Source organism: Bos javanicus, chromosome 15 (assembly GCF_032452875.1).
Source record: "Bos javanicus breed banteng chromosome 15, ARS-OSU_banteng_1.0, whole genome shotgun sequence".
Classification (NCBI taxonomy): Eukaryota; Metazoa; Chordata; class Mammalia; order Artiodactyla; family Bovidae; genus Bos; species Bos javanicus.
In genome coordinates, this window is record NC_083882.1 from 56,110,545 (window position 1) to 56,137,161 (window position 26,617).

At 36.0% G+C, this 26,617-nt stretch overlaps 1 protein-coding gene across 14 annotated transcripts in view; it reads left to right on the plus strand.

The window, feature by feature from the left end:
- The window catches only part of EMSY (EMSY transcriptional repressor, BRCA2 interacting), an 80,874-nt gene that overhangs the window by 32,494 nt on the left and 21,763 nt on the right, over positions 1–26,617 (plus strand). For 12 of the 14 annotated variants that reach the window (XM_061380922.1, XM_061380923.1, XM_061380910.1 and 9 more), the window contains 5 exons: positions 11,037–11,186; positions 13,881–14,051; positions 19,732–19,868; positions 22,333–22,506; positions 24,525–24,723. In XM_061380922.1, the coding sequence (XP_061236906.1) occupies positions 11,037–11,186; positions 13,881–14,051; positions 19,732–19,868; positions 22,333–22,506; positions 24,525–24,723 (831 nt within the window). The remainder of the gene's footprint in view (positions 1–11,036; positions 11,187–13,880; positions 14,052–19,731; positions 19,869–22,332; positions 22,507–24,524; positions 24,724–26,617) is intronic. The other 2 variants (XM_061380919.1, XM_061380921.1) reach the window with 2 other exon arrangements.

The following is a 26,617-nucleotide window of genomic DNA, read 5'->3' on the forward strand; positions in this document are numbered from 1 at the left end:
TGTACCATTTGGTCACTGCCTCACAGCTAGTATGAGGTATGGATAGTACAATGGATCAGTAGTCATAGGGAAATTGATCTCTTGTTTTCTTTTTGCCTGCAGTCTCTGTCAGGCTTTAGTTTCAATGGTATATGTGCTTTCAAGAAAGAAGTGTAAAGTTTTCCTTTTCAAAATGCTCTGGAATTTTTTTAAAAAAAGAGCTTTATTGAGAGAGAATTCACCTACCATTCAACCCATTTAGAGTACTATTTAATGGTAGGTATATCCTTGGTGGCTCAGATGGTAAAGAATCTGCCTACAGTGTAGGAGATCTGGATTCAGTTGCTGGGTCAGAAAGATCCCTTGGAGAATGGAATGGCTACCCACTCCAGTATTCTTGCCTGGAGAATTCCATGGACAGAGGAGCCTGGTGGGCTACAGCCGTAGGATCACAAAGAGTCGGACATGACTGAGCAGCTTTCACTCACTCCGTATATTCACAGATATGTACAACCATCACCACAGTTGATTTTTAGAATATTTTCATCACTTTCAAAAGAAGTCCCACCATGACAACCTCTTAGTCTTAAGCAACCACTAATCTACTTTCTGTCTCTAGATTTCTGTATTCTGGGTTTTTATGTGAATGCAGTCATTTAATGTGTGATCTTTTGTGACTGGCTTCTTTTACTTCACAATGATTTCAAGGTTCATTTATGAAATAGAATGTATTAGTGTTTCATTCCCTCTTATGGCCAAATAATATTTGCACATTCTGTTTATCCACTTGTTCATTGATAACACTTGTTTGTCTCTGATTTTTGGATTCTAGCAACTAGTACTTTGTGTGAAGTGTGAAGTGATATTTCATTGTGGTTTTGATTTGTGTTTCTCTGATAACTAATAGTGTTGAGTGTCTTTTCATGTGATTATTGGCCCTTTTTATATCTACCTTGGAGAAATGTCTATTTATATCTTTTGCCATTTTTAAATTGAGTTATTTGTCTTTTTATTATTGAACTGAAAGGTGGTTTTTTTTTTTTTTTGCTATACATATTTTAGATATTAAGCCTTTATCAGATACATAAACTTCCAACATTTCCTCCCATTCTGTGGGTCGTTTTTTCATTTCTTGATGGTGTCCTTTGAAGCACAAGTGCCTTTAATTTTGATGATATACAGTTGATTTTTTTCTTGTGTTGCTTGTACTTTTGGTATCTTATTTAAGAATCTTTTGCCAGATCCTAGGTTATGAAGATTATCCTTATGTTTTTCCTAAGAGATTGATACTTTTACCTCTTAAATTTAGATCTCTGATCTGTTTTGATTAATTTTGTAATGGTGTGAAGTAAGGATCCCACTTCATTCTTTGCATATTGAGCTTTGATTATCCCAATACCATTTTTAAAAAAGACTGTTCCTTCATTCAATGATCTCAGTACCCTTGTGGAAAATCCACTGAAAACGTGTATGACTTTATTTCGGGATTCTCAATTGTATTCCATTATACGTCTGTCTCTGTGCTGATTTGATTACCATTGGTTTATATTAAGCTTTGAAATCAGGAAGTGTGAATATTCCTGTTCTGTTGTTTTTTAAAAGATGTTTTGGCTGTTCTGAGTCCCTTGCGATTCTGTATGAAATTTGAAATCAGCTTGTCACTTTCTACAAAGGAGAAAGCTGAAAATCTCATGGGTTTGCTTTGAATCTGTAGATCAGCCAAGGAGTATTACCATCTTTATAATATTAAATCTTCTGATCCATGAACATGGGATGTTTCTGTGTTTATTTAGATCTTTAATTTCTTTCAACACTGTTGAAATGAGTGGTTTTCAGTGTATTAACTTTACACTTTTGTTAATTTATTTTTAAGTATTTTATTTTTCTAGTTACTTGGATTAGTATAGAAATGCAACTGAATCTATTGATTTTACATCTGCAACTTAGCTAAACTCACTTTTAGTCCTAATAGTTTTTAGTGAATTCCTTAGGATTTTCTATATGAAATAATCAAATCATCTGCAAATAGAGATAGTTTCTTCTGTTACAATCAGGATGCCTTGTATTTCTTTTTCTTGCCTGATTTCCCTGATTAGAATGGTAAAATTTTGAATATAACTGGCAAGAGTGAATATCATTGTTTTGTTTCTAGTTCCTTCTATTCATAGAACTTCTTTCAGTGTCTGTTGTAAGGGGTCAGTTAGCAACAAATTCGCTTCATTTTTATTTGGTAAAGACTATTTCATCTGCAATATTTGAAAGATAGCTTTGCTGAATATCAGCTTCTTGGTTGATGGATTTTCTTTGACACTTTGAACACATATTTCTACTGCCTCCTGGCCTCCATTGTTTCCACCGAAAAGTCAGTTTCGAACCTCGATGCAGTTCCGTTGTAAATGAAAAATTGTTGTTCTCTTGATGCTTTTTGGATTTCCTCCATGTCTTTGACTTTCAGCATTTTAAGTGTGGTATGCCTGTTTGTGGATCTCTTTGTATTTATCTTCTTTAGTGTTTGTCCAGCTTCCTGATGTGTAAGTTACTGCTTTTCAATAAATTTGGGACATTTTCAGCCATTATTTCTTTGAATGTCCCCTTTTCTCTCTGTTCCTTCCTTTTTGTAGTTACATATGTATTGTGTACTTACTGGTGTTTCACATTTATGTTCATTTTTTTCATTCTTTTTTCTTTCTATTCTTCAGCTTGCATAATCTGTAAGTGATCTATCTTTAAGTTTGTTAATTCATTTTTCTGCCCGTTCAAATCTACTCTTAAGCCCTTCTAGTGAATTTTTTATTTCAATTACTATACTTTTCAGCTCTACATTTTCCATTTGATTCTTTTTTGTAATTTCTATTGCTTAATTAATATTCTTTATTTGATGCAACTTTGTTATCATACCTTCTTTTACTTCTGTAATCCTGCTTTCCTCTAGTTCTGTGAACATATGTGTAATGGCTGTTTTGAAGCCTTTTTGTTGTTGTTGTTAAATCTGACACGTGATTGCTCTCACAGTTTCTGTTGACTGCTTTTTTTCCCCTGTGTGGGTCATATTTTCCTGTTTTTTTGCATGCCTCCTGATGTTTTTGTTGAAAACTGGACATTTTAGACATTTTACATTGACATTTTAGATTGTATATATAGATAATAGACATTGTGTGTTGTAACTGGGTACAGGTCTTCCTCTACCCTCATTTGTGATTTGTTACTGTTATTTGCATGGTTATTTGTTGTTTAGTGACTGGATCAATTATTTTGTTGAAGTTGAGTTCAGTTCAGTCGCTCAGTCGTGTCCAACTCTTTGCAACCCCATGAATCGCACCACGTCAGGCCTCTTTGTCCATCACCTACTCCCAGAGTTCACTCAGATTCAACGTCCATCAAGTCAGTGATGCCATCCAGCCATCTCATCCTCTGTTGTCCCCTTCTCCTGCCCCCAATCCCTCCCAGCATCAGAGTCTTTTCCAATGAGTCGGCTCTTCGCGTGAGGTGGCCAAAGTACTGGAGTTTCAGCTTTAGCATCAGTCCTTCCAAAGAAATCCCAGTGCTGATCTCCTTCAGAATGGACTGCTTGGATCTCCTTGCAGTCCAAGGGACTCTCAAGAGTCTTCTCCAACACCATAGTTCAAAAGCATCAATTCTTCGGCACTCAGCCTTCTTCACAGTCCAACTCTCACATCCATACATGACCACAGGAAAAACCATACCCTTGATTAGACGGACCTTTGTTGACAAAGTAATGTCTCTGCTTTTTAATATGCTATCTAGGTTGGTCATAACTTTCCTTCCAAGGAGTAAGCGTCTTTTAATTTCATGGCTGCAATCACCATCTGCAGTGATCTTGGAGCCCCCAAAAATAAAGTCTGACACTCTTTCCACTGTTTCCACATCTATTTCCCATGAAGTGATGGGACCAGATGCCATGATCTTCGTTTTCTGAATGTTGAGCTTTAAGCCAACTTTTTCACTCTCCACATTCACTTTCATCAAGAGGCTTTTCAGTTCCTCCTCCCTTTCTGCCATAAGGGTGGTGTCATCTGCATATCTGAGGTTACTGATAAGCCCCCACTATTGTTCCTTAGGGAGGTACAGCTCCAGGTATGCCCAGTTATTCTGAGGTGACAGTGGTATTGGTATGGCTCTTTCTTCTTTTTTCCTGACCACATCTAGTTGTTAAACTTCACTAACTGATTTCTCTGTTGTATCCAACAATGCTCTGGAGCATAAGTTGCTCTACAAACTGTTGCAAATTGTGGCTTCTTTGAAGGAATAATTTCAAAGGTCTATTTTTGATATTTGTTCTTACCATAGGAGGGTTCCTCTCAGCTTCCTTACTATTCGTCTCTCTTCTACAAACTATCTGGCCTATAGTCTATCTTAATCAAATCCATGATTCTACTTATAGAATTGCCTTTCATCACATCTTCCACTGTTTTGAAATACCCTAAGGCTTGAACTTCTCCACTGTTTTTCAGTTGCTAAGTGGAGTCCGACTCTGCGACCCCATGGACTGCAGCATGCCAGGCTTCCCTGTTCTTCAGTATCTCCTGGAGTTTGTTGAAACTCATGTCCATTGAGTCGATGATATCATCAAGCCATCTCATCCTCTGTTGCCCTGTTGCAGGAATGGGAAACCCCTTTCAGGGCCCGAGAGTGGGCTCTTGTCTAACACTTGGAAATGAATTGTCCAAGGAGACATATGAGCTGACAAAGCAAGAGATTTTATTGGGAAAGAGGTTGCTTGGCGGAGGGCAGCAGGCTAAGGGAACTCAGGAGAAGTGCTTTGCCACGTGGCTTGCAGTCTCTGGTTTTATGGTGGCAGGGTTAGCTTCCTGGTTGTCTTTGGCCAATCGTTCTGACTCAGAGTCCTTCCTGGTGGTGCCAAGGATTGCTCAGCCAAGATGGATGCCAGCAAGAAGGATACTGGGAGGTAGTTGGACACATGGTGTCTCCTTTTGACCTTTCCCAAACTCTTCTGATTAGTGGTGGCTTATTAGTTCCGTGTTCCTTGTGAGGGCCTCCTGTCATAAAATAACTCAAACAAATGATTACTATGGTGCCTGGCCAGGGTGGGTGATTTCAGTCAATGTGCTTCTAACAGCCCTCTTCGCCTCCTTCCCTCAATTTTTCCCAGCATCAAGATCTTTTCCAATGAGTTGACTCTTCACATCACGTGACCAAAGGATTGGAACTTGAGCTTTAGTATCAGTCCTTCCAATGAATATTCAGGGTTGATTTCCTTTATTATTGACTGATTTTATCTCCTTGCAATCCAAGGGACTCCCAAGGGTCTTCTCCAGCACCACAGTTCAAAAGCATCAATTCTGCGGCACCCAGCCTTCTTTATGGTCCAACTCTCACATTCATAAATGACTACTGGAAAAACTATAGCTTTGACTGGAAGGACCTTTGTTGGTGAAGTAATGGCTCTTCTTTTTAATACACTATCTAGGTTTATCAAAACTTTTCTTCCAAGGAGCAAGTGTCTTTTAATTTTATGACTATAGTCGCTGTCCGCAGTGATTTTGGAGCCCAAGAAAATAAAGTCTGCCTCTGTTTCCATTGTTTCCCTATCTATTTGCCATGAAGTGATGGGACTGGATGCCATGATCTTACTTTTCTGAATGTTGAGTTTTAAGCCAGCTCTTTCACTCTCCTCTTTTACTTTCATCAAGAGGCTCTTTAGTTCCTCTTCACTTTCTGCCATAAGGGTGGTGTCATCTGCATATCTGAGGTTATTGATATTTCTCCTGGCAATCTTGATTACAACTTGAGCTTCATCCAGCCCCACATTTAGCATTATGTACTCTGCATGTAATTTAAATAAGCAAGGTAACAGTATACAGCCTTGACGTACTCCTTTCCCAATTTGGAACCAGTCTGTTGTTCCATGTCCGGTTCTAACTGTTGCTTCTTGACCTGCATACACGTTTCTCAGGAGGCAGGTAAGGTGGTCTGGTATTCCCATCTCTTTCAGAATTTTCCAGTTTGTTGTGATTGACACAGTCATAGGCTTTAGCATAGTCAATGAAACAGAAGTAGGTATTTTTCTGGAATTCCCTTGCTTTTTCTATGATCCAATGGATATTGGCAATTTGATCTCTGGTTCCTCTGCCTTGTCTAAATCCAGTTTGTACATCTGGGAGTTCTTGGTTCATGTACTATTGAAGCCTAGCTTGGAAGATTTTGAGCATTACCTTGCTAGCATGTGAAATGAGTGCAGTTGTGTGGCAGTTTGAGCATTCTTTGGCATTGCCCTTCTTTGGAACTGGAATAAAAACTGACCTTTTCCAGTCCTCTGGCCACTGCTGAATTTTCCAAATTTGCTGGCATATTGAGTGAAGCACTTTCACAGCATCAACTTTTTAGGATTTGAAATAGCTCAGCTGGAATTCCATTACCTCTACTAGCTTTTTCGTATAGTACTTCCGAAGGCCTTTGACTTCACACTTCAGGATGTCTGACTCTAGGTGAGTGATCACATTATCCTGGTTATCTGAGTCATTAAGACACTGTTTTGTATGGTTCTTCTGTGTATTCTTTCCATCTCCTCTTAATATCTTCTTTTTTTTTTTTTTTTTAATATCTTCTGCTTCTGTTAGGTCCATACCATTTCTGTCCTTTATTGTACCCATCTCTGCATGAAATGTTCCCTTGGTATCTAATTTTCCTGAAGAAATCTCTAGTCTTTTTCGTCACATCCTCCACTGTTTTTGAGAGCACCCTTAGGTTTGAACTTCTCCATGCTCTGTTACAAATGAGTTCAGTTTCTCTGGGAAGAGGCTAGGGAGCTATCTAAGACCTGTTTTTATCCTCAGGCAGCTCTGGAACTCTGGGGGTAGGGTCATGGCAGTCTTTTCTATGTATGTTACCCCTGCTCTGTAAGCTGACAGCACTCAGTGAAGTCAAGTGTGGGAGAGTGGGCAAGCAGCCTGAGATCCTCTCAGCTTGCTTTCCCCAGTGGTGGAGCCACTGTCTTACAAGCCAGAGTGGTCACGAGCCTAATATTCTCAGAGGCTTTTTGCCCAAGATAGAGCCATGGATTGGGGGCTGGGCAAAAGGGAGTAGCCACCTCTTGACTGCAGTGGCCTGTGACTTAGCAGCAGGTACCAGGGAGCAGGATGAGATAAGCTGAAGTCCTTCTACTCCTCAGAAGAAAGCCCTCCAACTAGGAGCTGGAGAAGGAGGAAACACTGTGCCCTTGACTATGGCAGTCTGGAGAGGAGTCCTTGCTTCACATGTAGGGAGGGATGACGAGGAACAGGTCTCAGTTTAAATATTAGAGATTTCCCCTGTCTTACTAAATGTATTCTTGAATAGATGTTTTTCTTTTAGTCTTGGGACTGTCACCAGAGCCTTTCATTGGTTGGTTTTATTTATTTATTTTTGAAAAATCATTTTCACCAGTTTCATTGTCAGCAGAACTCCTTATGCTTTCTTGTCAGAAATCAATCTCTTGAATGGTTTTTGTAATTTGCTTATTTTAAATTGAGGTATAATTGACATATAACATATTATTAGTTTGAGGTGTATAACATAATGATTGATATATGCATGTATTATGAAATGACCCCAATAAGTTTAATTAACATCCATTACTACACAAAGAGGAGAGTGAAAAAGTTGCCTTAAAGCTCAACATTCAGAAAACTAAGATCATGGCATCCAGTCCCATCACTTCATGACAAATAGGGAAACAGTGGAAACAGTGGCTGACTTTATTTTTCTGGGCTCCAAAATCACTGCAGATGGTAATTGCAGCCATGAAATTAAAAGACGCTTACTCCTTGGAAGGAAAGTTATGACCAACCTAGACAGCATATTAAAAAGCAGAGACATTACTTTGCCAACAAAGGTCCATCTAGTCAAGGCTATGGTTTTTCCAGTGGTCATGTTTGAATGTGAGAGTTGGACTGTGAAGAAAGCTGAGTGCCGAAGAATTGATGCTTTTGAACTGCGGTGTTAGAGAAGACTCTTGAGAGTCCCTTGGACTGCAAGGAGATCCAACCAGTCCATCCTAAAGGAGATCGGCCCTAGGTGTTCATTGGAAGGACTGATGTTGAAGCTGAAACTCCAATACTTTGGCCACCTGATGTGAAGAGATGCCTCATTTGAAAAGACCCTGATGGTGGGAAAGATTGAGGGCAGGAGGAGAAGGGGACAACAGAGGATGAGATGGTTGGATGGCATCACCGACTTGATGGACATGTGTTTGGGTGGACTCCGGGAGTTGGTGATGGACAGGGAGGCCTGGCATGCTGCAGTTCATGGGACACGACTGAGTGACTGAACTGAACTAACTGAACTGAACTACACAATTGGCTTCCCAGGTGGCTCAGTGGTAAAGAGTCTGCCTGCCAGTATAGGAGATACAGAAGATGCAGGTTCCATCCCTGGGTTGGGAAGATCCCCTGGAGGAGAAAATAGCAACTACTCTAGTATTGTTGCCTGAAAAATTCCATACAGAGAGGAGCCTGGTTGGCTACAATCCATGTGGTTGCAAAATGTTGGACATAACTGAGCAGTTGAGCACACCACACAGTTTGTTTTGTTTTGATTTGGTGATGTTAGGGCCAAAATCTTGGCTTTCTCTGCCCTCTGAAGCCGAATAAAAAAATACGAAGACAGAGTTTGGAGGAATTAGAAAGGTGGCTTTAATCCTCAGCCAGCAGAGGGTGGAGGAGCCTGATAGGCTGCAGTCCAGGGGGTCGCTAAGAGTCAGACACGACTGAGCGGTTCACTTTCACTTTTCACTTTGATGCATTGGAGAAGGAAGTGGCAACCCACTCCAGTGTTCTTACCTGGAGAATCCCAGGGACAGGGGAGCCTGATGGGCTGCCGTCTGTTGGGTCGCACAGTCGGATACTATTGAAGCGACTTAGCAGCAGCAGCAGAGGGCGACACAACAGCCTCATGCCTCAAGACCTGAACTTCCACCTCTATGAGGAGTCTAAGAGCTTATATAAGATGAGGGCTTGCAGTCAGGAGTCAATGATGAGGAACAAAGGTGTAAGGATCTTGTATTCTTCCTCTTGCATTGTTTCTAAAAACAATGATAGGGTGGCATCAGGTAACCCAGTAATTGAATCTGGCAGTTTGGTAGCCCTGTGGCCTTCTTTCTGTAGTGCAAAAAGAGAAAAACTATGAGGGGTGGTCTATGAAGTGAGTGCTATAAAGGTGAGCACCAGATTCAGGATGTAATTCACAGAGAGTCAAAGGATAATAGGTGCAAAATGTAGCTCATGTCGAGTTAGGGGGCAGAAAAGCAATCTTAGTTACAGACTAGAGATTAGGATTGATGCTTTTGAATTGCAGTGCTGGAGAAGACTCTTGAGAGTCCCTTGGACAGCAAGGAGATCAAACCAATCAATCCTAAAGGAAATCAACCCTGAATATTCATTGGAAGGACTGATGCGAAAACTCCAGTCCTTTGGCCACCTGATGTGAAGAGTAGACATTGGTAAAGACCTTGATGCTGGGAAAGATTGAGGGCAAGAGAAGAAGGGGCTGACAGAGGATGAGATGGTTGTATGGCATCACTGACTCAATGGACATGAGTTTGAGCAAACTCCAGGAAATAGTGAAGTACTGGGAAGCCTGGCATGCTGCAGTCCACGGGGTCGCAAATAGTCAGACACGACTGAGTGACTGAACAACAACAGATTAGGAACAGTTAAAGTAAAAAGTAGGAATGATCAGGCCTGCTGACTGTTCTCTTTATCTTCTTTGTTCTCAGGAAAGGGAAAGAAAAAACTTAATTCCTCTTTTTTCCTATTTACTGCAACAATGAGAGGAATGGTTTTAAAAGCATGGGAGTTATCTTCTTTATGTACCTTAAGCATTGTTGTAATTCATTAATGAGATAATTCTAGAAATCATTTTTCCCCTACAGCTTTATAGTTTATGATTTATTATAATAAGAATTTGTTTATACAGTAGTAATACTTTTTTTTCTATTGAATCCTTGCTATGTATTAGGCAACTCACAATTTTCCCATAATTAATCTTCACAACAACCCTAGAAGGTATATATACTAATATTATCTTTATTTTATGAATGGAAAGCTGAGTCATAAAGATCATTAAGTAATTTGACTAATTATGCCTAGATGTTATTATTTTAATTTCTTTGTTGGGTATAAGTATTTTATAATTATTTAAGGCTATTAAATAAATATATTTGTTTGCTACCTCATATCTTAACCTAAATCACCATCCAAAAAAGTAATAAAAATTTTAGTTGTCTATTGAAATACATTGTATTCCATGAATTATTTCAGTGAAGTTTAGTGGGGAAAAAGTGTTACCAAAATTTTCCTTCCTTAGTTAACAGCTGTTAGGACTTAAATTTGTTGTTAGCATGAGAGATTTCTTTTAAATGGACATCTGAAATTTGGAAAGTCAATGTAACAGTAACATTAAATAAATTGGAAAAATGTATGAAAAATATAACATCACCACCCTAATATTTTAATTTTATTTTTATATATTGTTTTCAAATTCTTGTCCACATGTGTATTTTATGTAGGTTCAATAACAGCATATTCTTTACTTTTGACAAAGTGAGCTATTTAAATACTTTAAAATAAGTTTAAAAATAAAAGGTTCAAAAAGAAAATGTTCTTGCTTTTTGTAATCTTAAGAGGTTAGAAAAATCTTTGATAGAGTAGAGAATATATAAAAGCTACATTAACTTTTATTTTTGTCTTCTAATCCTTGCATCCCAAGTATTTGCATAGAACACAGATTGTCTGTGGAAGTTAAGATCAATGGCTAATTTGGTTTGAAAGCTCTCATATGATGTAATCATAGACAAAAATCATTTTTTATTAGCAACTTGTTAAATAGTTTTTGTATTTTAATTATATTCCTGAATCAAAGAAATTTGGAAAGATAGGAGTTTGAGGGATAAAAGTTAAAAGAGTATTATTTATCAATATGAAAGAAAGCTTCTTTAGTCAAGACTCAGTAAATGTGTATAACTGCTGCCCTCTTGGGTTGATATAAACCACGTTATTAAAAAATAATTTGTATTGAGATTTATCTTTCTTCTTTCAAAGGTGTTAAAATCATCACACAACAAGTTCAACCAAGTAAAATCTTACCCAAACCAGTGACAGCAACTCTGCCTACCAGTAGCAATTCCCCTATTATGGTGGTTAGCAGTAATGGTGCAATTATGACAACTAAACTGGTAACCACTCCTACTGGTAAGTTATCTTGAGCATCAGTCCATTCATTCATCATACTCACTGAGTAATTTCTCTGACCCAGTAATTTGCTTGACATTGGGAATATAGAAATTCAGGAGACAGTTCTTTAAAGAGGCCTCTCTTGACTCTTCCCTCCTCCCAACTCGAATTAGCTCTCTGCTGTTGTCATGGTCCTCTTCTTTTCCTTTGTAACACATACTACAGTTTCTAATTACTTAGGTACTTTTTTGTCAATTGTTTGATGTTAATTACTTTATTAGCTCATGAGCTCCATGCGGATAAAGGACCGTATCTGTGTTATTCACCATATGTATGTAGAGCTGATCTGTAAGTAGGTGTTCAGTCAGGATTTGTTGAGTGAATGAAAACGCAGTCCCAGCCCAAGAGAATCTCACCCTGATGAGGCTGAGAATTGTTGTTACATTATTGTATGGTAAGTGTTAGTCTGACTGAGAGAAGCATTGGATGCCATTTTACCCAGGTATGAGAGTATCCAGACTGTGGCCCAAGGAAGTGAAATAGTACCATCCTTTGTGACTTTGACCAGTTTAATTCCTCTCAGTCTTTTCTGTTGTCTATTTCTATGTGATCATAATACCTTTACCAAATCTGGTATGTTAAGTCCCCAGGAGAGTGCTTTACTAGCCATTACTATAATAGCCATTACTATAAATTAATGTTAGAATTAGTATTATCCATTGGTGTTATTTTAAATTGGTGTAACTCTTGCCAGACTCTTTGAAGAGGGCCAAATTTAGATGATGAGATGAGATTGTTGGCTGCATCACTGTCTCAATGGACGTGAGTTTGTGCAAACTCCAGGAGATAGTGAAGGACAGGGAAACCTGGCATACTGTAGTCCATGGGGTCGCAAAGAGTCGGACATGACTTAACAACCGAACAACAACAATTTAGATGATAGAATCTGAAGAGTGTAAAATGATTCCTTTCTCAAGTTTATAAGCTATCACCTATTGGCCATTATGTAAAAGTGTGTATAAACATTACCCTTAGTCTCCCTTAAGCTTTAATGTCTCCATTTTCAGAAACAAAACAGAGACTTATGTTAAGCAACATCACATGGCCACATAGTCTATAAAAGACAGGACTGGAATTTGAATCCAGGTCTGTTTGACTCCCAAAACTTTTTTTAAAAAGGTTGTGATAAAATATAGATAACATGAAATTTATCATTTTCCCCATTTCTAAGTGTACAGTTCATTGGCATTAAGTACATTAACGTTGTTTTGCAGCCATTACAACCATCTAGCTCCAAAACATTTTTGTTTTCCCAAACTGAAACTGCCCATTAAACAATAACTCTCCATTCCCACCTGCTTCCAATCCCTGACAACCGCCATTCTGCAATACTTCATCTTCTTGCAAAGCCTATGTTTTAAAAACAGTTTTTCTTTTATTGAATCTATCATTCTTCACCCAAAACTTTTCTCCATTTTGTACAAAGATGTGATTCCTCATGTTAGGGAAAGGTAGTGAAAAATAATGTATCCTTATATATCTATGTTAGAATAAATGTTTCTGCAAATTTTAAAACAAAAGCTAACGTTGAAATATTTTCCAGTTATAATTAATTCAAGCTGTGTATCTTCATAGCATATTTATTTTGTACTAGATTTATTTTTCTGATTTAGATGTATGTTTGTAATCAGTTTAATTCTACTTAATGTTCCTCCGCTTCTTCCTTTTTTTGGGTAGTGATTGTATTTTAAAATGGTAAATACTAACTGGATAAAACCAATTTTAGGGGGGTTTTGAAAATGATTATTACAGTGACTTCTGAACCTAATTATGAAAAAAATGTTTTCAGTTGAAGAAAGTGTTACCTGAATTATCTTCTTTCTCCTCAAAACTAACTGTTCTTAGGAACAGTTTTAGAAACTTAGGAATAGTGTTTCTGAGTTACCAGATGTGTGAGATGCTACAATAGGCTAATCTGGTTAATTTTTAGTTCCTGTTTGGGGGAAAGAAAAAGTCCTAAAAATAGTGGGTACGAGTGTAAAATCTTTTTGAGAGATATGAAGAAAAATATTCTAACAGGTCAGTTAAAGTTGAGGAAATATGTAAATAGTGAATTTTCTCAGTAAAAAAATATTCCTGGCAACTCTTGGCAGCTACAACTTTAATCTCTAGTAAAATGATGGAATAACTCTCTAATGATGGAAATATATTTAGAGGGTAGCAGAGTACAAAACAGTAAAAGTTTATAAAATTTTAGGCAAACAATATACTGCCTTATTTGCTGAGTGCTGACGTTGGATTTGGCACTGAGAGCATAAAACAGATGCGGAGACCTTGAAATCTATAACAGAAATATCTAAAATGCTCTGGCAGGAAAGATGATTAAATTTAAGTTTCTTTTGGCACCAAGCTAGTGGAAGAAGGGTAGTGGAAGAAGGGAACAGAGTTAGTTATGCTTTTCTTGGGGTTAGTAATTTGATGCAACACATCACAAAATTTTATGTGTAAAGTTAATTCAAATTGAGTTGGCTGTAGTTCTTGCTATGTGCATTGAAAACTGGCTGTAAATTGTTATTTAATGGCTTGACACCTTGAAATTCCATTTTCAAGTTAAAGCAATGTAGATTACATTGAATTACAGTTAAACTGTATAAATTGTCATTCTTCTAAAAGTGATGACAAGTTTTTTTCTTGGCTTTTCCCTTTTTATAGGCACACAGGCAACCTATACTCGGCCAACAGTGAGCCCATCTATAGGTCGGATGGCTGCAACCCCTGGAGCTGCAACCTACGTGAAAACTACCAGTGGTAGCATTATTACAGTAGTACCCAAATCATTAGCTACCTTGGGGGGCAAGATAATTAGCAGTAATATAGTTTCTGGTAGGTATATCTGAAATATGTTAAAGGTATAGGTGACCAATAAGAGGAAAAAACATTTCACTGTCAAGGGATACTGTTTTGATCTCAGTTTTCTGCTTAGAAATCTAGAACTTGGTTTTTAGCCCTTATGTCTAGTGATTAAGTATAGTTTTTTAGTTCCAGTATAAAATCTTTACATGTTAAGCTTTTGAGAGTTTAAAAATAGAACATTTAGTTGCTTTTAATCAGAATGGGAGGATTATAGTTTACATTTGCATAGAGATGTTTCATTTATAAAATATTGTCCCATCTATCAGTTCATTTCTACCTCAAAACTCTGAAATAGTTGGTATCATCTCCAGTTTATAGGTATAGATGTATTGTACATTTCAAGAGATGAACGTGACCTGTCCAAAGCCGCATAAACTAGGCAGTGAAAGAACTAGTATTTATTTGTCTAAATATGTTTGTGGGATCATAATCTCAATTACTGACTAGTATTTATTTGTCTACATATGTTTGCAGGATCATAATCTCATAGTTTCAATTACTAATGTTACTTTAGCTTATTAAAAATAAAAATACTTGAATATTTTTATTTGTTTTTCACCATTTATAAGGGCTTTTTACTTTTTAAAAATATTTAACTCAGATAATGAAAGCTAATATTTATTGGTATTTTAGAACCTTACCTGGTTTTTAATGGCTCATTTATTCCTGCAATATTTGAGTTGTATATCCTGAAGTGGAATGTTAACATGGTGTCTATTTTCATCGAATATTGTTTTTTAATTAAAATGATGTGAATAATCTCTGACCAGGCAAGCCCTGTGGACTTTTACTGTCTACCATTTTTGTAGACTAGCTGTATTTTGTATGCCCCCAGTGAATTGTTCTGACATTTTAAAGTGAAGGAATTGAAGTTCCTGGCAGTAATATGATGTTGCTGATAACTCAAGGAGTGAAAAAAAACAAGGCAGGTCGTGGTATTGGCATAAAGCTCTATATTTAAAGCTGCTAACTTTGGCTCTACTCTTTAAGTGTAAGTGAGAAACTCTGATGTTTGCCAAACTAAGGAGGGTGAAACCAGTAGGGAAAGAATCATACTTCAGCTTTTAAGAGGATATTTTAAATAACACAGTTAAAACTAGATTGTAATTTATTACCTGACAATATCTTTAAATAGTATAGAGCACACACTTAAACTTTATTTTTCAAAAAGTAATCATGTTTTTTTATTAGTGTATAACTTTTTATGACCATAGGGTATTTCTTTATTTAGGTATAAGTTCTTAATACCATATAGCTTGAAGGAATGTCATGAAGCCTCTTGTTTTCAAACCTTATTTATGATTTAGCTGCTTTGTGTGAGGTTAGAGCAGTATACACAAGCACATTTTCCTAGAAGCAAAGAGGCAGTGAGGTATATACCCTACACTTGTAAACATACCTTTGTTCTAAAATATAAAGTAACTGGTGGTTAGTTGCTATTTCAAGTGTATAGATACATAGAGGAAGAGCTCTTAAACTTTTTCAGCACTGTAGGGTATAATGGGCTCACAGCTGAAATAGCTGTATTCATTGCGTGGGGCTCGTTTTGCCTCTACCTCTGCTTCACTATTTGACACTTTCATTCTAAAGAACTTCTCTCATTTCTGAGTACTTTAAACTAATCCTTATGTTACGTGTCAGTGTTTCTTATTATATTCTCGTTCCATGATACTGGGGTTATTGGTCAGTTTTTAAATTCTCAATCCCTGTCTTTTCACAGTAAACCAATAAGCCAGGTTGAATGAATTTAGACAGTTTTCTACCTTAATCTGTGATCCGATGCTGGATGCTAGAGTCAATGCCCTCACCACCCCCACAACAAAAAAGAAATGCTTTTCTTAAAATACACTCATACATCTGGCTTTGAGAATGGAAGGCTTTTTTAAAAAAAAAAATACTTTTATGTTTATTGTGGGGAATTTAGAAAATACAGAAAGGTATACAAAGAAAACTAAAAACCTATAATTTTTGCCATCTAGGGAAATAATCTGTGTATATTTCTGTTTATTCCTTTTTCTATTTAGATTTCTGTATAAATGTTTTGTGCATATATGTATATTTTAAAAATTAAATATAGATCTATATAATCAGTTTTAATCTTTTTTCATATAATAATATCATTTTCTCATTCCATTAAATGTATTTTGATACCTCACACCCCAGATTAATGACTATACAATATTCTCTCCTATAATGCACCATAATTTAACTGTTTATTCATTGCTGAATGTTTTAGGTTACCTAACAATTTTTTTCTCATTGATAATCCTATGAAGAATATTATTATACATAAATTATTATATGAAATTCTTATTTCCTTTGTATAATGTCCTGGAAGGCAAATTCATGCTTCCAAAGTACTTTCCAGAAAGGTCAAGTTTTTATTTTTATTAGAATAAGCAGTTAAGTTGAAGGCATGACTGTTTTTGCAGTTAGTCATTTATGCAGTCAGATATTTACTTATATGTGTGTGTGTATATATAGAATTATCAGATACGTAAGTCTGTTGGTGAACTTTGTTGAAAGTTGGTTGAAAAATCGTGTCTGTTTTATGCAGAAGATGGATCCTTTAGAGGTAAACTCATTATCTTGAATCTAAGGACGTTATGAGAACCTGTGACAATGGCAGGACTTGATTTTGATTCCCCTTATCTTTAGTACAATGTCCAGGCAAGGGGCTAGTGTTTGTATATATTTGTTCATTCGTTACATTCATTTGTTCATTCGTTATATTCATTTGTTCATTCTTTGAGCAGAGTAACATATAAAAAATTACCCCCAAAACCAAAATTGCCAGAGTGATTTAAGAATCAGTGAATAATAAAGTCTAGGCCAATTAATTTGTGTTCTTTACGCCTGCGTTCCATAAGGCTCAAAGTTTTACAGGCATCTTATTTTTGAATAAGAATCTCTGGAATGCGTCAGTGTCATAGCCTATGATCCAAATGTGATTCACAGTTACTTGCACCTATTGTATGTTGACTCTATAAGTAAGGACTGTATGTCTAGGTGAGTTCTCTAATATGCTATGAGCTAGATGTGGGGTTGGGTGCTGTGATACACAGTGATGTACACAAGGGATATTCTGTGCCCTACAGAATGCTAAACAGGTGAACTTCATACATTGTCTTGTAACATGAGAACTATAGGCTGAATGCTATGAAAGTATAGAGGAAGACTTTTTTTTAAATGAGTAATACTTCTTACTTCAATATAATAGATATCACCTGAGATACAAAAATATACTATTAGAATTTTAAATTTTTACAATTTGATAGTTCTAGTTATAAATCGTATTCTATCTTAATATAATACTGTACTTGCTTTTCCTTATGTTATGCCCTTTTCTTCAGTTTTCTAACACACCGCCTCCCATTTTGTTAAGCTAGTGAACTTGGTTTGCAGCTGTCTCACAAATTGACACACCTGTAATAGAAAGGATTTGATATTTTCATAGTTATAAAGATAATTCATTTGTTAAGTAAGTTTTGTCAAAAATGTGACCCTTATACTTTGCTATAAAGTTAAAGCTTGGTTTACATTTCCTTGAGCTAGTATTTAATGCTTACTTTCTAAAAACATTTTTTTATTAACCAAATATTTGATGAGGGAGCATTGTCAGAGAAGGCATCATAGTTAATCACATGAGGAATTGGAGTTAATAAGAGTTAAAGTTGATATAAGTAAATAATAGGCAGCTTGGTTTTTGTGGCTTTTAACAGCTTACTATTCACAGACCACAGATAAAGGAAAAAATATTTGTGAAACTGGCCCATGGACAAAAGTGCTTTTTTATGTTACCTCGGACTGATAGAGGCATTAGATGATGGCAAGTGTATTATATTGTAACAAGATTGCCAAAAATTGATACATAACTAGAACATTCTTATTCTTATCAATCTTATTTCCGAAACTATAGTAGAGAATGCTAAGGTTTCCCAGTAGAAAATAATAAAATTTTAATTTTTCTTCTCAAGAGTATATTAATCAGTCATGTATTTAATGTGTATCCATTCTGTGCTTAGTCATTTGATAAATGATATGCAAGCCTGTAGAGGAAAACTATGACTTGCCTGTTTGCATAGCCAGAGGAAATTCTAGGTATAAAGGGTGCATTGAGTCTAGTATGCTCAAGGACTGATGTGGAAATCAGCACACTGAAGAAGAGATATATATTGGGTAATCCTGAAAATTAAAGTCTGATGGAACCTGGAGGGCTAAGCTGAAGAGTTTGGTCTTTGTGTGGCAGATAATAGGAAGCCATAATAAAAGAAAATACTCGTTAAACTATAGAGATTATGGTGTACATTGTGCAGTGGGAACAAATAAGATCAAATTATAAAGGATTTTGAAACCGAAGAAGGCAAGTTGAAACGAAATGCAGTGAGGATTTGAAAGGCTTTTGACCAGTTTCACATGTTGTTGGTTCGTGGCATGATGAAATGAGGTGGTGTTTTGTTTTGTTTTGTTTTAAGAATGTTTGCTATGGCAGGATACATCAGAGCTATTTGCATGACAGAGAAGCTTGAAATAGGGAGAAGATACCGGAAAGCAAGAGAGATGTCGGCCTATCTGTTGAGCTGACATTGATAACATTTTGAAAGAAGACATTTGTTATGACAAATTTAGTTCATTTGTATACTCACTGAATGATAACTTGAGTAATTGCAATACAGTGTGTGCTAAACACTGAGGAGTCAGTGGTATAAAAAAATATGGTTGGAGCTAAGGGGCTGTTATTTTGTTAGAGGATGCAGAGTGAAGACAAGGCAAGAATCAAAGATTTGCACCAGGATTTCCAATTTGAACAATTAGAAGAATATAGGGTATGAATATGATAGGAAGATAAATTTGATAGAAGAGAAACATATTGTGGAAGTATGTGCGGGAGAGGGTAAGATACTAATATGTTTGGATTGGTAGATATAGATCTATTATATAGAACTTAATGATTGAAAATATAAATTTATATATTTAAGTATATAAATTAGGGTTTCATCCTCAGACTTTTCAGAGTATGATTGAAAATATAAATTTATATATTTAAGTATATAAATTAGGGTTTCATCCTCAGACTTTTCAGAGTGTTGGAAATTATAAGAGTATGTGTTTCATCTGACTTGGTCTGGGACTAGTGTTTATTTTCTTTTTTGTTCTCATAAAAATAAATGACATTTCTTTTTCATAAATTTTCTCTACAATTTAGTGTTATATGAGAATTTTGATATACATTTATCCTTTTTTATATTCTTTTTTTGAAGCGTTTTCCTGTCATACTAGTCACACAGGTAATACTATTGAGTTTGGGAGAAATGTTTGTCATAAAATAGTCTAATTTGTTCCAGTGAACTAGTCAGAAGAAAAATATCGATAGGGAAGCAGATGGTGATATATTTAGATTCTGAGTTTGTTATGTAAGTCTTCAGATTCCAAAAAGATGAATGCTGTAAGAATCGATTCTTAATATTCTTTCATTCTAGGACAACTTGTAATTTATTATTCCAAGGCCTTCATTTTCATCCTCATGACAGCTTTGACATCATCTGGGGTGACACTGACTACATGTATTTAATTGTGTACAACATGAATAGAAATAACCAAATATCACTAGTCCTTAACTCAGGCCTCCTTTTCTCCCCCCTTCTCTAAGGAACGACTACCAAAATCACTACAATCCCCATGACTTCCAAGCCCAATGTGATTGTTGTGCAAAAGACTACAGGAAAAGGAACGACCATTCAAGGCCTTCCGGGCAAAAACGTTGTCACAACGTTGCTAAATGCTGGAGTAAGTAAGAGCTTAAACTACAGACTGAGCAGTCCACTGAGGATTTTAAAGACCAGCTATATAAATATTTGTCTAAGGACTTTAGAACCCACAATGGATAGAATGGCTTGATTTACTCCTGCTGTGATGTAAAAAACACCACCTATTGATGCCATTTTTTACAGTAATTTCTAAAACATGTTGCTCATGACTATGTTGCTTATGACCATGATTTCAGTCTTAGCTTGGTTCAGATGGAAGATTTTACCAGCTTAACTCAGAGGGAACTCTGTCAGTGGACAGTTTTATTGCTGCTTATGGCCAGTAGATACCAGTCTCATATTGGACATAGGCTAGGCAAAGAGAAGTATTTGCCGCTAAGACTAAATTAATGATAAGGATTTGTTACTTTCACTTTTACTTCTTGAGCTAGTGGGAAAAAAATCAAGTAAATTAGAGATGCATTTATAGTTCTGAAGGCAATTGTTACGAGGTTAAGAGATTTGAAGTTAGCCAAACCTAGGCTTTGTCTCTGAGTGTCATAGGTGTTTGGCTAACTTATTCCACTTCTCTCATCCATAATTTCCTCATTTGTACATTGATGATCTCTACCAGTGAGTTTGTTGAGTTATGAGTAACTAACTGGTAACTGTTTTAAAAGTGCTTAAAACAGTACCTGGCCCATAAGTCCTCAATAAATTGTTTCTTCTTACTGTTATTATTCTTTGTACTTAACTATAGAGGTTTGGTAGTATCTCTACTTTGCTAGAAAAAAGAATACTATGCTTCATTGTAGTTGATCTCTAGTGGCTTCCTTGGCATCATAGTCTTTACAGTGCTGGTGGGTGTCTAGTATTAGATATTTTCATCATGTAGGAAAGTATAGATTATTCCCAGCCTCAGTTCACATAGTAAGCCAAAAATAAAGTCAGAATTAGAATATAGATTTTCAGAAATTACATGGTTTGTAATTTCATGGAACTTGATATTAAAAGAGAGGGGTACCATGTACTCTAGGTCCTATGGTCATATAGATATAAAAATAGTATATGTGAGTACTAGCTGCCATATATATCTAATAGCAAAAAGTTTGATGCAAGAAATGATAGTCAAACAAGAAGATCAGGGTATAAGACCATCCTCTTCACCACATAGGTACATGCACCTATACTCGTAACTTGCTTACCTGTGCATGTACACACACACACACACCTGTGCATGTATGCACACACACACCAAAAGAGCTTTTTCAGAAAAGCCTGCTAGTTTGTTTTGAATGGGTCTTTATAATTTTACTTGGACAGGGCCCATTGAGCTTCTTAATAAAAGGGCACGCCCACTTGCAAGCTGGCAGCTCTTGGCAAATGATTATAGAGCTCTTTCCAGAGATGCTGCCGTGAAGGGTGTGTTATGTATTAAAATAAGTAATCGCACGGTTGGCAGACACTCCCATGTTTTCCTTAGATTATTGCAGCAGATATTTAAACTTGTGAAGTTTGTAATCATTTAACCTAAATTTACAGAGTAATTACCTTTTTGCCAGTTCACCTAGGTGTTTTGTTTTTACTGGCTGCTAAATTTCAGTGGCTGCACATTTAGGTGATGGTGACTGAAAAGAAAAACTGATAAGGTGAAAAAATTTTAGATATTTTCCTTTTTAATTTTATGGATTTTAATTTTTAAAAAATTTTAGTACTTTAGTAAAATGACTGAATTTAATTTGTTAAGCTCAAGTATTGACTCCATAAATGATCAGAAAATAGTACTTAAGAATAAAGCAGATGAAAATGTAGAAAATGGTGAAAAGTTAATGGGCTTAAACTATCTAGTTAGTAGACTAAAGTGATATTAGTAACATGCTAATGTGGGAAATGTCCTAAGTTTTTTCTTTGTATTTTCCAGTGTAACCTCAGAAAAAATGTTAATATTGCTGCTGATTACATTTCTTGCCCACACCATTTCACATAGACATTCTGCTATATAGCCTTATAACTTCATATTTGGGAAACTTAATTTATTTTGTATGTGAACATTTAGCTATTGGTAGAATGCACACTAATTTTTTTATTACACATATGTTTATTTCATATAAACTGTCACATAAAGATGAATATTGAGGGAGCACGACCTGTAGTTCCAACACTTAGAGATAACAGTATATACTCTCTAAATTTTGACTCTTTTAGTATATATATTCTGTGAATGACAGAGAATACTAAGTATTCTTAAAGAAGGTAATTTTTAAAATTCACTCACCAAGAAATATTTACTGCCTTCTTTGGACAGAAGGTTGGTCACATGACTTCTAAGATCATTTCAACTAGGTCTAACATTTTTGATCACCTGGAAGCTTATACTTTGTTGCACAATTTGCAACCCTTTCCCCATCATCCTGGTAAAACTTTTCTATGATTTTTCAGTAAAAGGACTTTTTTTTCCCATTTAAATGTATATAAATCTCATGTATTTACTGACTTCAATTTAGGGAGAAAAGACTATTCAGACGGTGCCAACAGGAGCAAAGCCAGCTATTATCACTGCTACAAGACCCATCACCAAAATGATTGTAACTCAGCCAAAAGGTATAGGTTCCACAGTTCAACCAGCAGCTAAAATCATCCCAACAAAAATTGTATATGGGCAGCAAGGGAAAACACAGGTATGCTAAGATATGGTGATTTTTCTTGACTCTGGTATATTTCAAATTCCTAAAATTCCAAGGTAGAAATCTGAACAAAAAGATGAGTAACATTGAAAGAACCAGATTATTAAAAGTTATGATTGAGTGTTTATAACCGTCTGTTTTCAAAACCTGTGTTTCTCTTTTCAGTACTTAAAAAAAATTAAATATTTGTATCATGTCATGAGCAAAAATTAGAGAATAGAATCCCCTTGGAGTAAAATTTGCTGAAGGTGTATGTTGTTATTTGAGAAGTAGATGGTTGACAGAGGATAGTAGTTATTCATAATCTGTCAAAGAATATTTTTGTGTAAGCTTATATGACCTTTGAAAGCACTTGAGATATTTACTTATAAATTTTATTTCCTTGAAACCTAAACAATGGAGAAAGTAAAGATATGTTCATTTTTCAACCAGTAAATGATAAGGGAGCTTTTCTAGAAATTTACCTGGGAAATTGAGGCTCAGGATTTAATCTTGTGTTGGTGGGCTACTGTTTATTTTTCAGGTACTTTACTTTCTTGAGAATATCAAAGGAAATGATGTCAGCTTTGGTTGAAAAATGCCATTTTTAGAATTTTTGTAAAAGATAATTTATCTATAATAGTTTGCCTTTAGAGTCAGTTCCCTCAATATTATAGCCAAATAGTTTATATATCAAAACCATTAGTTTTGTGATTTTTCTAATAAGGTCAAATTGCTTTAAATTTCAGTGGCAACAGTTACATTTGCTCCATCATCTTTGTCATAACCCATGTTTTCATTCTTGAATTTTTGGAAATGGGTGACTTAATAGAGCCTGAAAGATTTAGATTCATATAAATGGAGAAGTAAAAAATAATTGTGGTGAAGTAACATTTTCATTCCATGTACCCCATTGAAGTTAACTCCTGGAGTCCACACTTTGAATTGAATGGTTCAGTGTGAAACTTTCTTCCCGTTTCACTTGTTCTACTGTCTGTGTGGTTTTGACCTTTGCCAAGGTTGATTTGTCACATGTTCCTTATTGACTATAGTAGTTGTCTAAATTGTGGCTCAGCAGTAAAGAGTCTGCCTGCAATGCAGGAGATGCAGGAGATGCAGGTTCAGTCCCTGGGTGGGGAAGATCCCCTGGAGGAGGGAATGGCAACCCACTCCAGTATTGTTGCCTGGAGATTCCCATGGAGAGAGGAGCCTGATGGGCTAGAGTCCATAGGGTTGCAAAGAGTCGGAAATGACTGAGCATGCACGCACACCCAGTTGTCTAAATTAGTGTTCCTTTGGAGATTTCTTAAAAGATAACTTAGGTCCTAAGCAAGATTACTTTGTGCAGGTGTGTTAATTAGGAATTTCATTTGGTTGCTAAAAAGAAACCTGAAGAACAGGGGCTTAAACAAATTAGGGTTTTATTTTTATTATGTTGATAAATATTTAGAGGAAGGAAATCCTGGACTGTTATTGTGACTCAAAAATTCTCCTGGGAGATCTGAGGAAATCTTTCCTCTTATGCTGACTATGTATAGTATACATAAATACTTAAATTCTATCACACACACACACACACACACACACACACAGGGGAAATCTTTCCTCTTATGCTGACTATGTATAGTATACACAAATACTTAAATTCTATCTCTCTCACACACACACACTTCCCCTGGGAATCTAGGCTCCTTGTGTCTTTCTGTTCTGCCGTCCTTAGCTTGTAGCTATCATTCTTCTATATAACTGCAGATTGTAAAATGATTCCTGAAGTCATTTTAGGCAAGAAAAAACAGAGCAAAGGCTCTTGTCAGAATTGTAGCTGTTGTAGCATGAACTGTATATGTGGCCTGGTATAATTGATTCATAGATTGAATTTGTCTGTGATGATCAATGCTGTGCCCAAAGTATAATAAATGGACAGAGTACTGTTTTCCACGTCAGGAAAATATTTGTTTTATTATGATCTAGAAGTTAAACATATTTTAAATGCTCAAAAATTTATACTGGTTGTATTTCCACTTGTCTTCTAGGTTCTTATTAAACCCAAACCAGTGACGTTTCAGGCCACAGTTGTTAGTGAACAAACAAGGCAACTGGTCACAGAAACATTACAACAAGCCTCCAGGGTGGCAGAGGCTGGTAATTCATCTATTCAAGAAGGAAAGGAAGAACCACAGAGTTATACAGATAGTAGTTCCTCTTCTACAGAGTCCTCCCAAAGTTCCCAAGGTAAGACCCATTTTACTTCTGATTTATATAATTATTGCTGAGATAATGCCCTAGTTCTAAAATAGTTGAATCTAAGGATCTCAAACAAACATGTATACTTTGACTTGTCATTTCTTTTGATTTTATTGTCTTTTGTTTGATGTGAGCAGACATTTTGTTTTTGGTAAGGCTTACCATTCTTTCTTGCCTGGCATATGTTCATCAAATAATTCATAAACTAGGTGATGATTTGGGGAGATAGATATTATCAAACTGGGTAGAGCTGTGATTCCTTTTGTTTGCTTTGAGTAAGTAGAAGTGTGCAAGAAAGTGAGTGTACCTTTTGAAATGATTTTTGCTGAACCTTGAGAAAGGATCATGGTGGCCAGAGATAGGCCTATAAATGGGCTGTATGTGGGTGTTCATACATTGCAGTTTGCATGGAATAAGTCTTAGTTTATTTCTGTTCTAGAATAATAATAGCACTCTCTTTCACTCTCATAGGTGTTCCAGTTTAGATGATAATTGTGTGGTTGTCCTAATTATAAGGAAGGTGATATGAAGCCAGGCTCCATAGTAGGGAAACTAGTTATAGTTAGTGCTATTTTAATTATGTTGTTCTAGGGAGTCACTTATTGAAATAAACTCAATGATCATAAGCTTTGAGATTTTCTACAAATCTAGTACCTGTGTCTGTCAGTTACCTTAACCACCCATATTGATCATAAACTTTGAGACTTTGTACAAATCTAGACCCTGATGCTGGGAAAGATTGAGGACAAGAGGAGAAGGGGGCAACAGAGGATGAGATGGTTGGATGGCATCACTGACTAAATGGACATGAGTTTGAGCAAACTCAGGGAGATAGTGAAGGACAGGGAGGCCTGGCGTGCTGCAGTTCATGGAGTTGCAAAGAGCTGGACATGACTGAGCAACTGCACAACAACAACAGATCTAGTACCCGTGTGTGTGTCAGTTACCGTCACCACCCAGGTAGTATATTTATGCCTGTACTTAGAAGCTCTGATATATTGAAACAGAACTGTTTATCTTTCTTTGATCATTCCTCACTCACTCTGTTTCCTCTCCTCATCGTCCACATTATTCTCTCTGGAATGCTTTCTTAGCACCTTCACTTTTTCAATACAGTTTCTTCATATTGTACAGGCATTATTATTTTAACTCTTTGGTGGAATCATCCCAGATTAGTCTTACTAATGGTTCATATTGCTAATTATTCCATTAATTCAATTTGAACATTTATCTTTAAATTTATACTATGTAGTAAGCTTTATGAGAAAGCTTCATGAAGGAGGTAGCATTTGAAATGGTCTTTGGAAACTCATTGATAAAAAATAAATTAAAATATTGATTTTAGCAAACAGTATGGCTCTCATTTTAGAAAATGGATAATTTTCTTCAGCGTATTATTAGTAATAGTAATATTTTCTGAATCAATTTACTAAGGTTTAATTTATCATTCTATATTGGTTATGAATCAGTTTATGTCTAGTTACAGTGGGGTGATATTTACTCTATTTCTTTTAGACTTACTGATTTGATGTGTATAGATTCTATTCTTAAACTAACAAGATTCTTTTTTCCTCTTTTATTTTTAAGTCTGTACTTATTTGAATAATTCCAGCTGTTTTTTCCTTTGAGAAATATTTTCATAAAAGACAGGTAAAATGTTTAGGTTATGAATTGGTGCTGAAATGGGAACCTGAACAGTAAACTATATACACAAGCTCAGGTTACCTTTGAAATTGCTGTTTTTTCCCTAAGGGAGCTGTAAGCCAGTCATTACTTCCCTAACATGCCATTTCATTAGGGAGCCTTTAGTTTTCATTCTAAGAAAAGGATAAAAGTTTGACTATTTTTGGAAGTGATTGAGTACAAATTTCTTGCTCTTTGA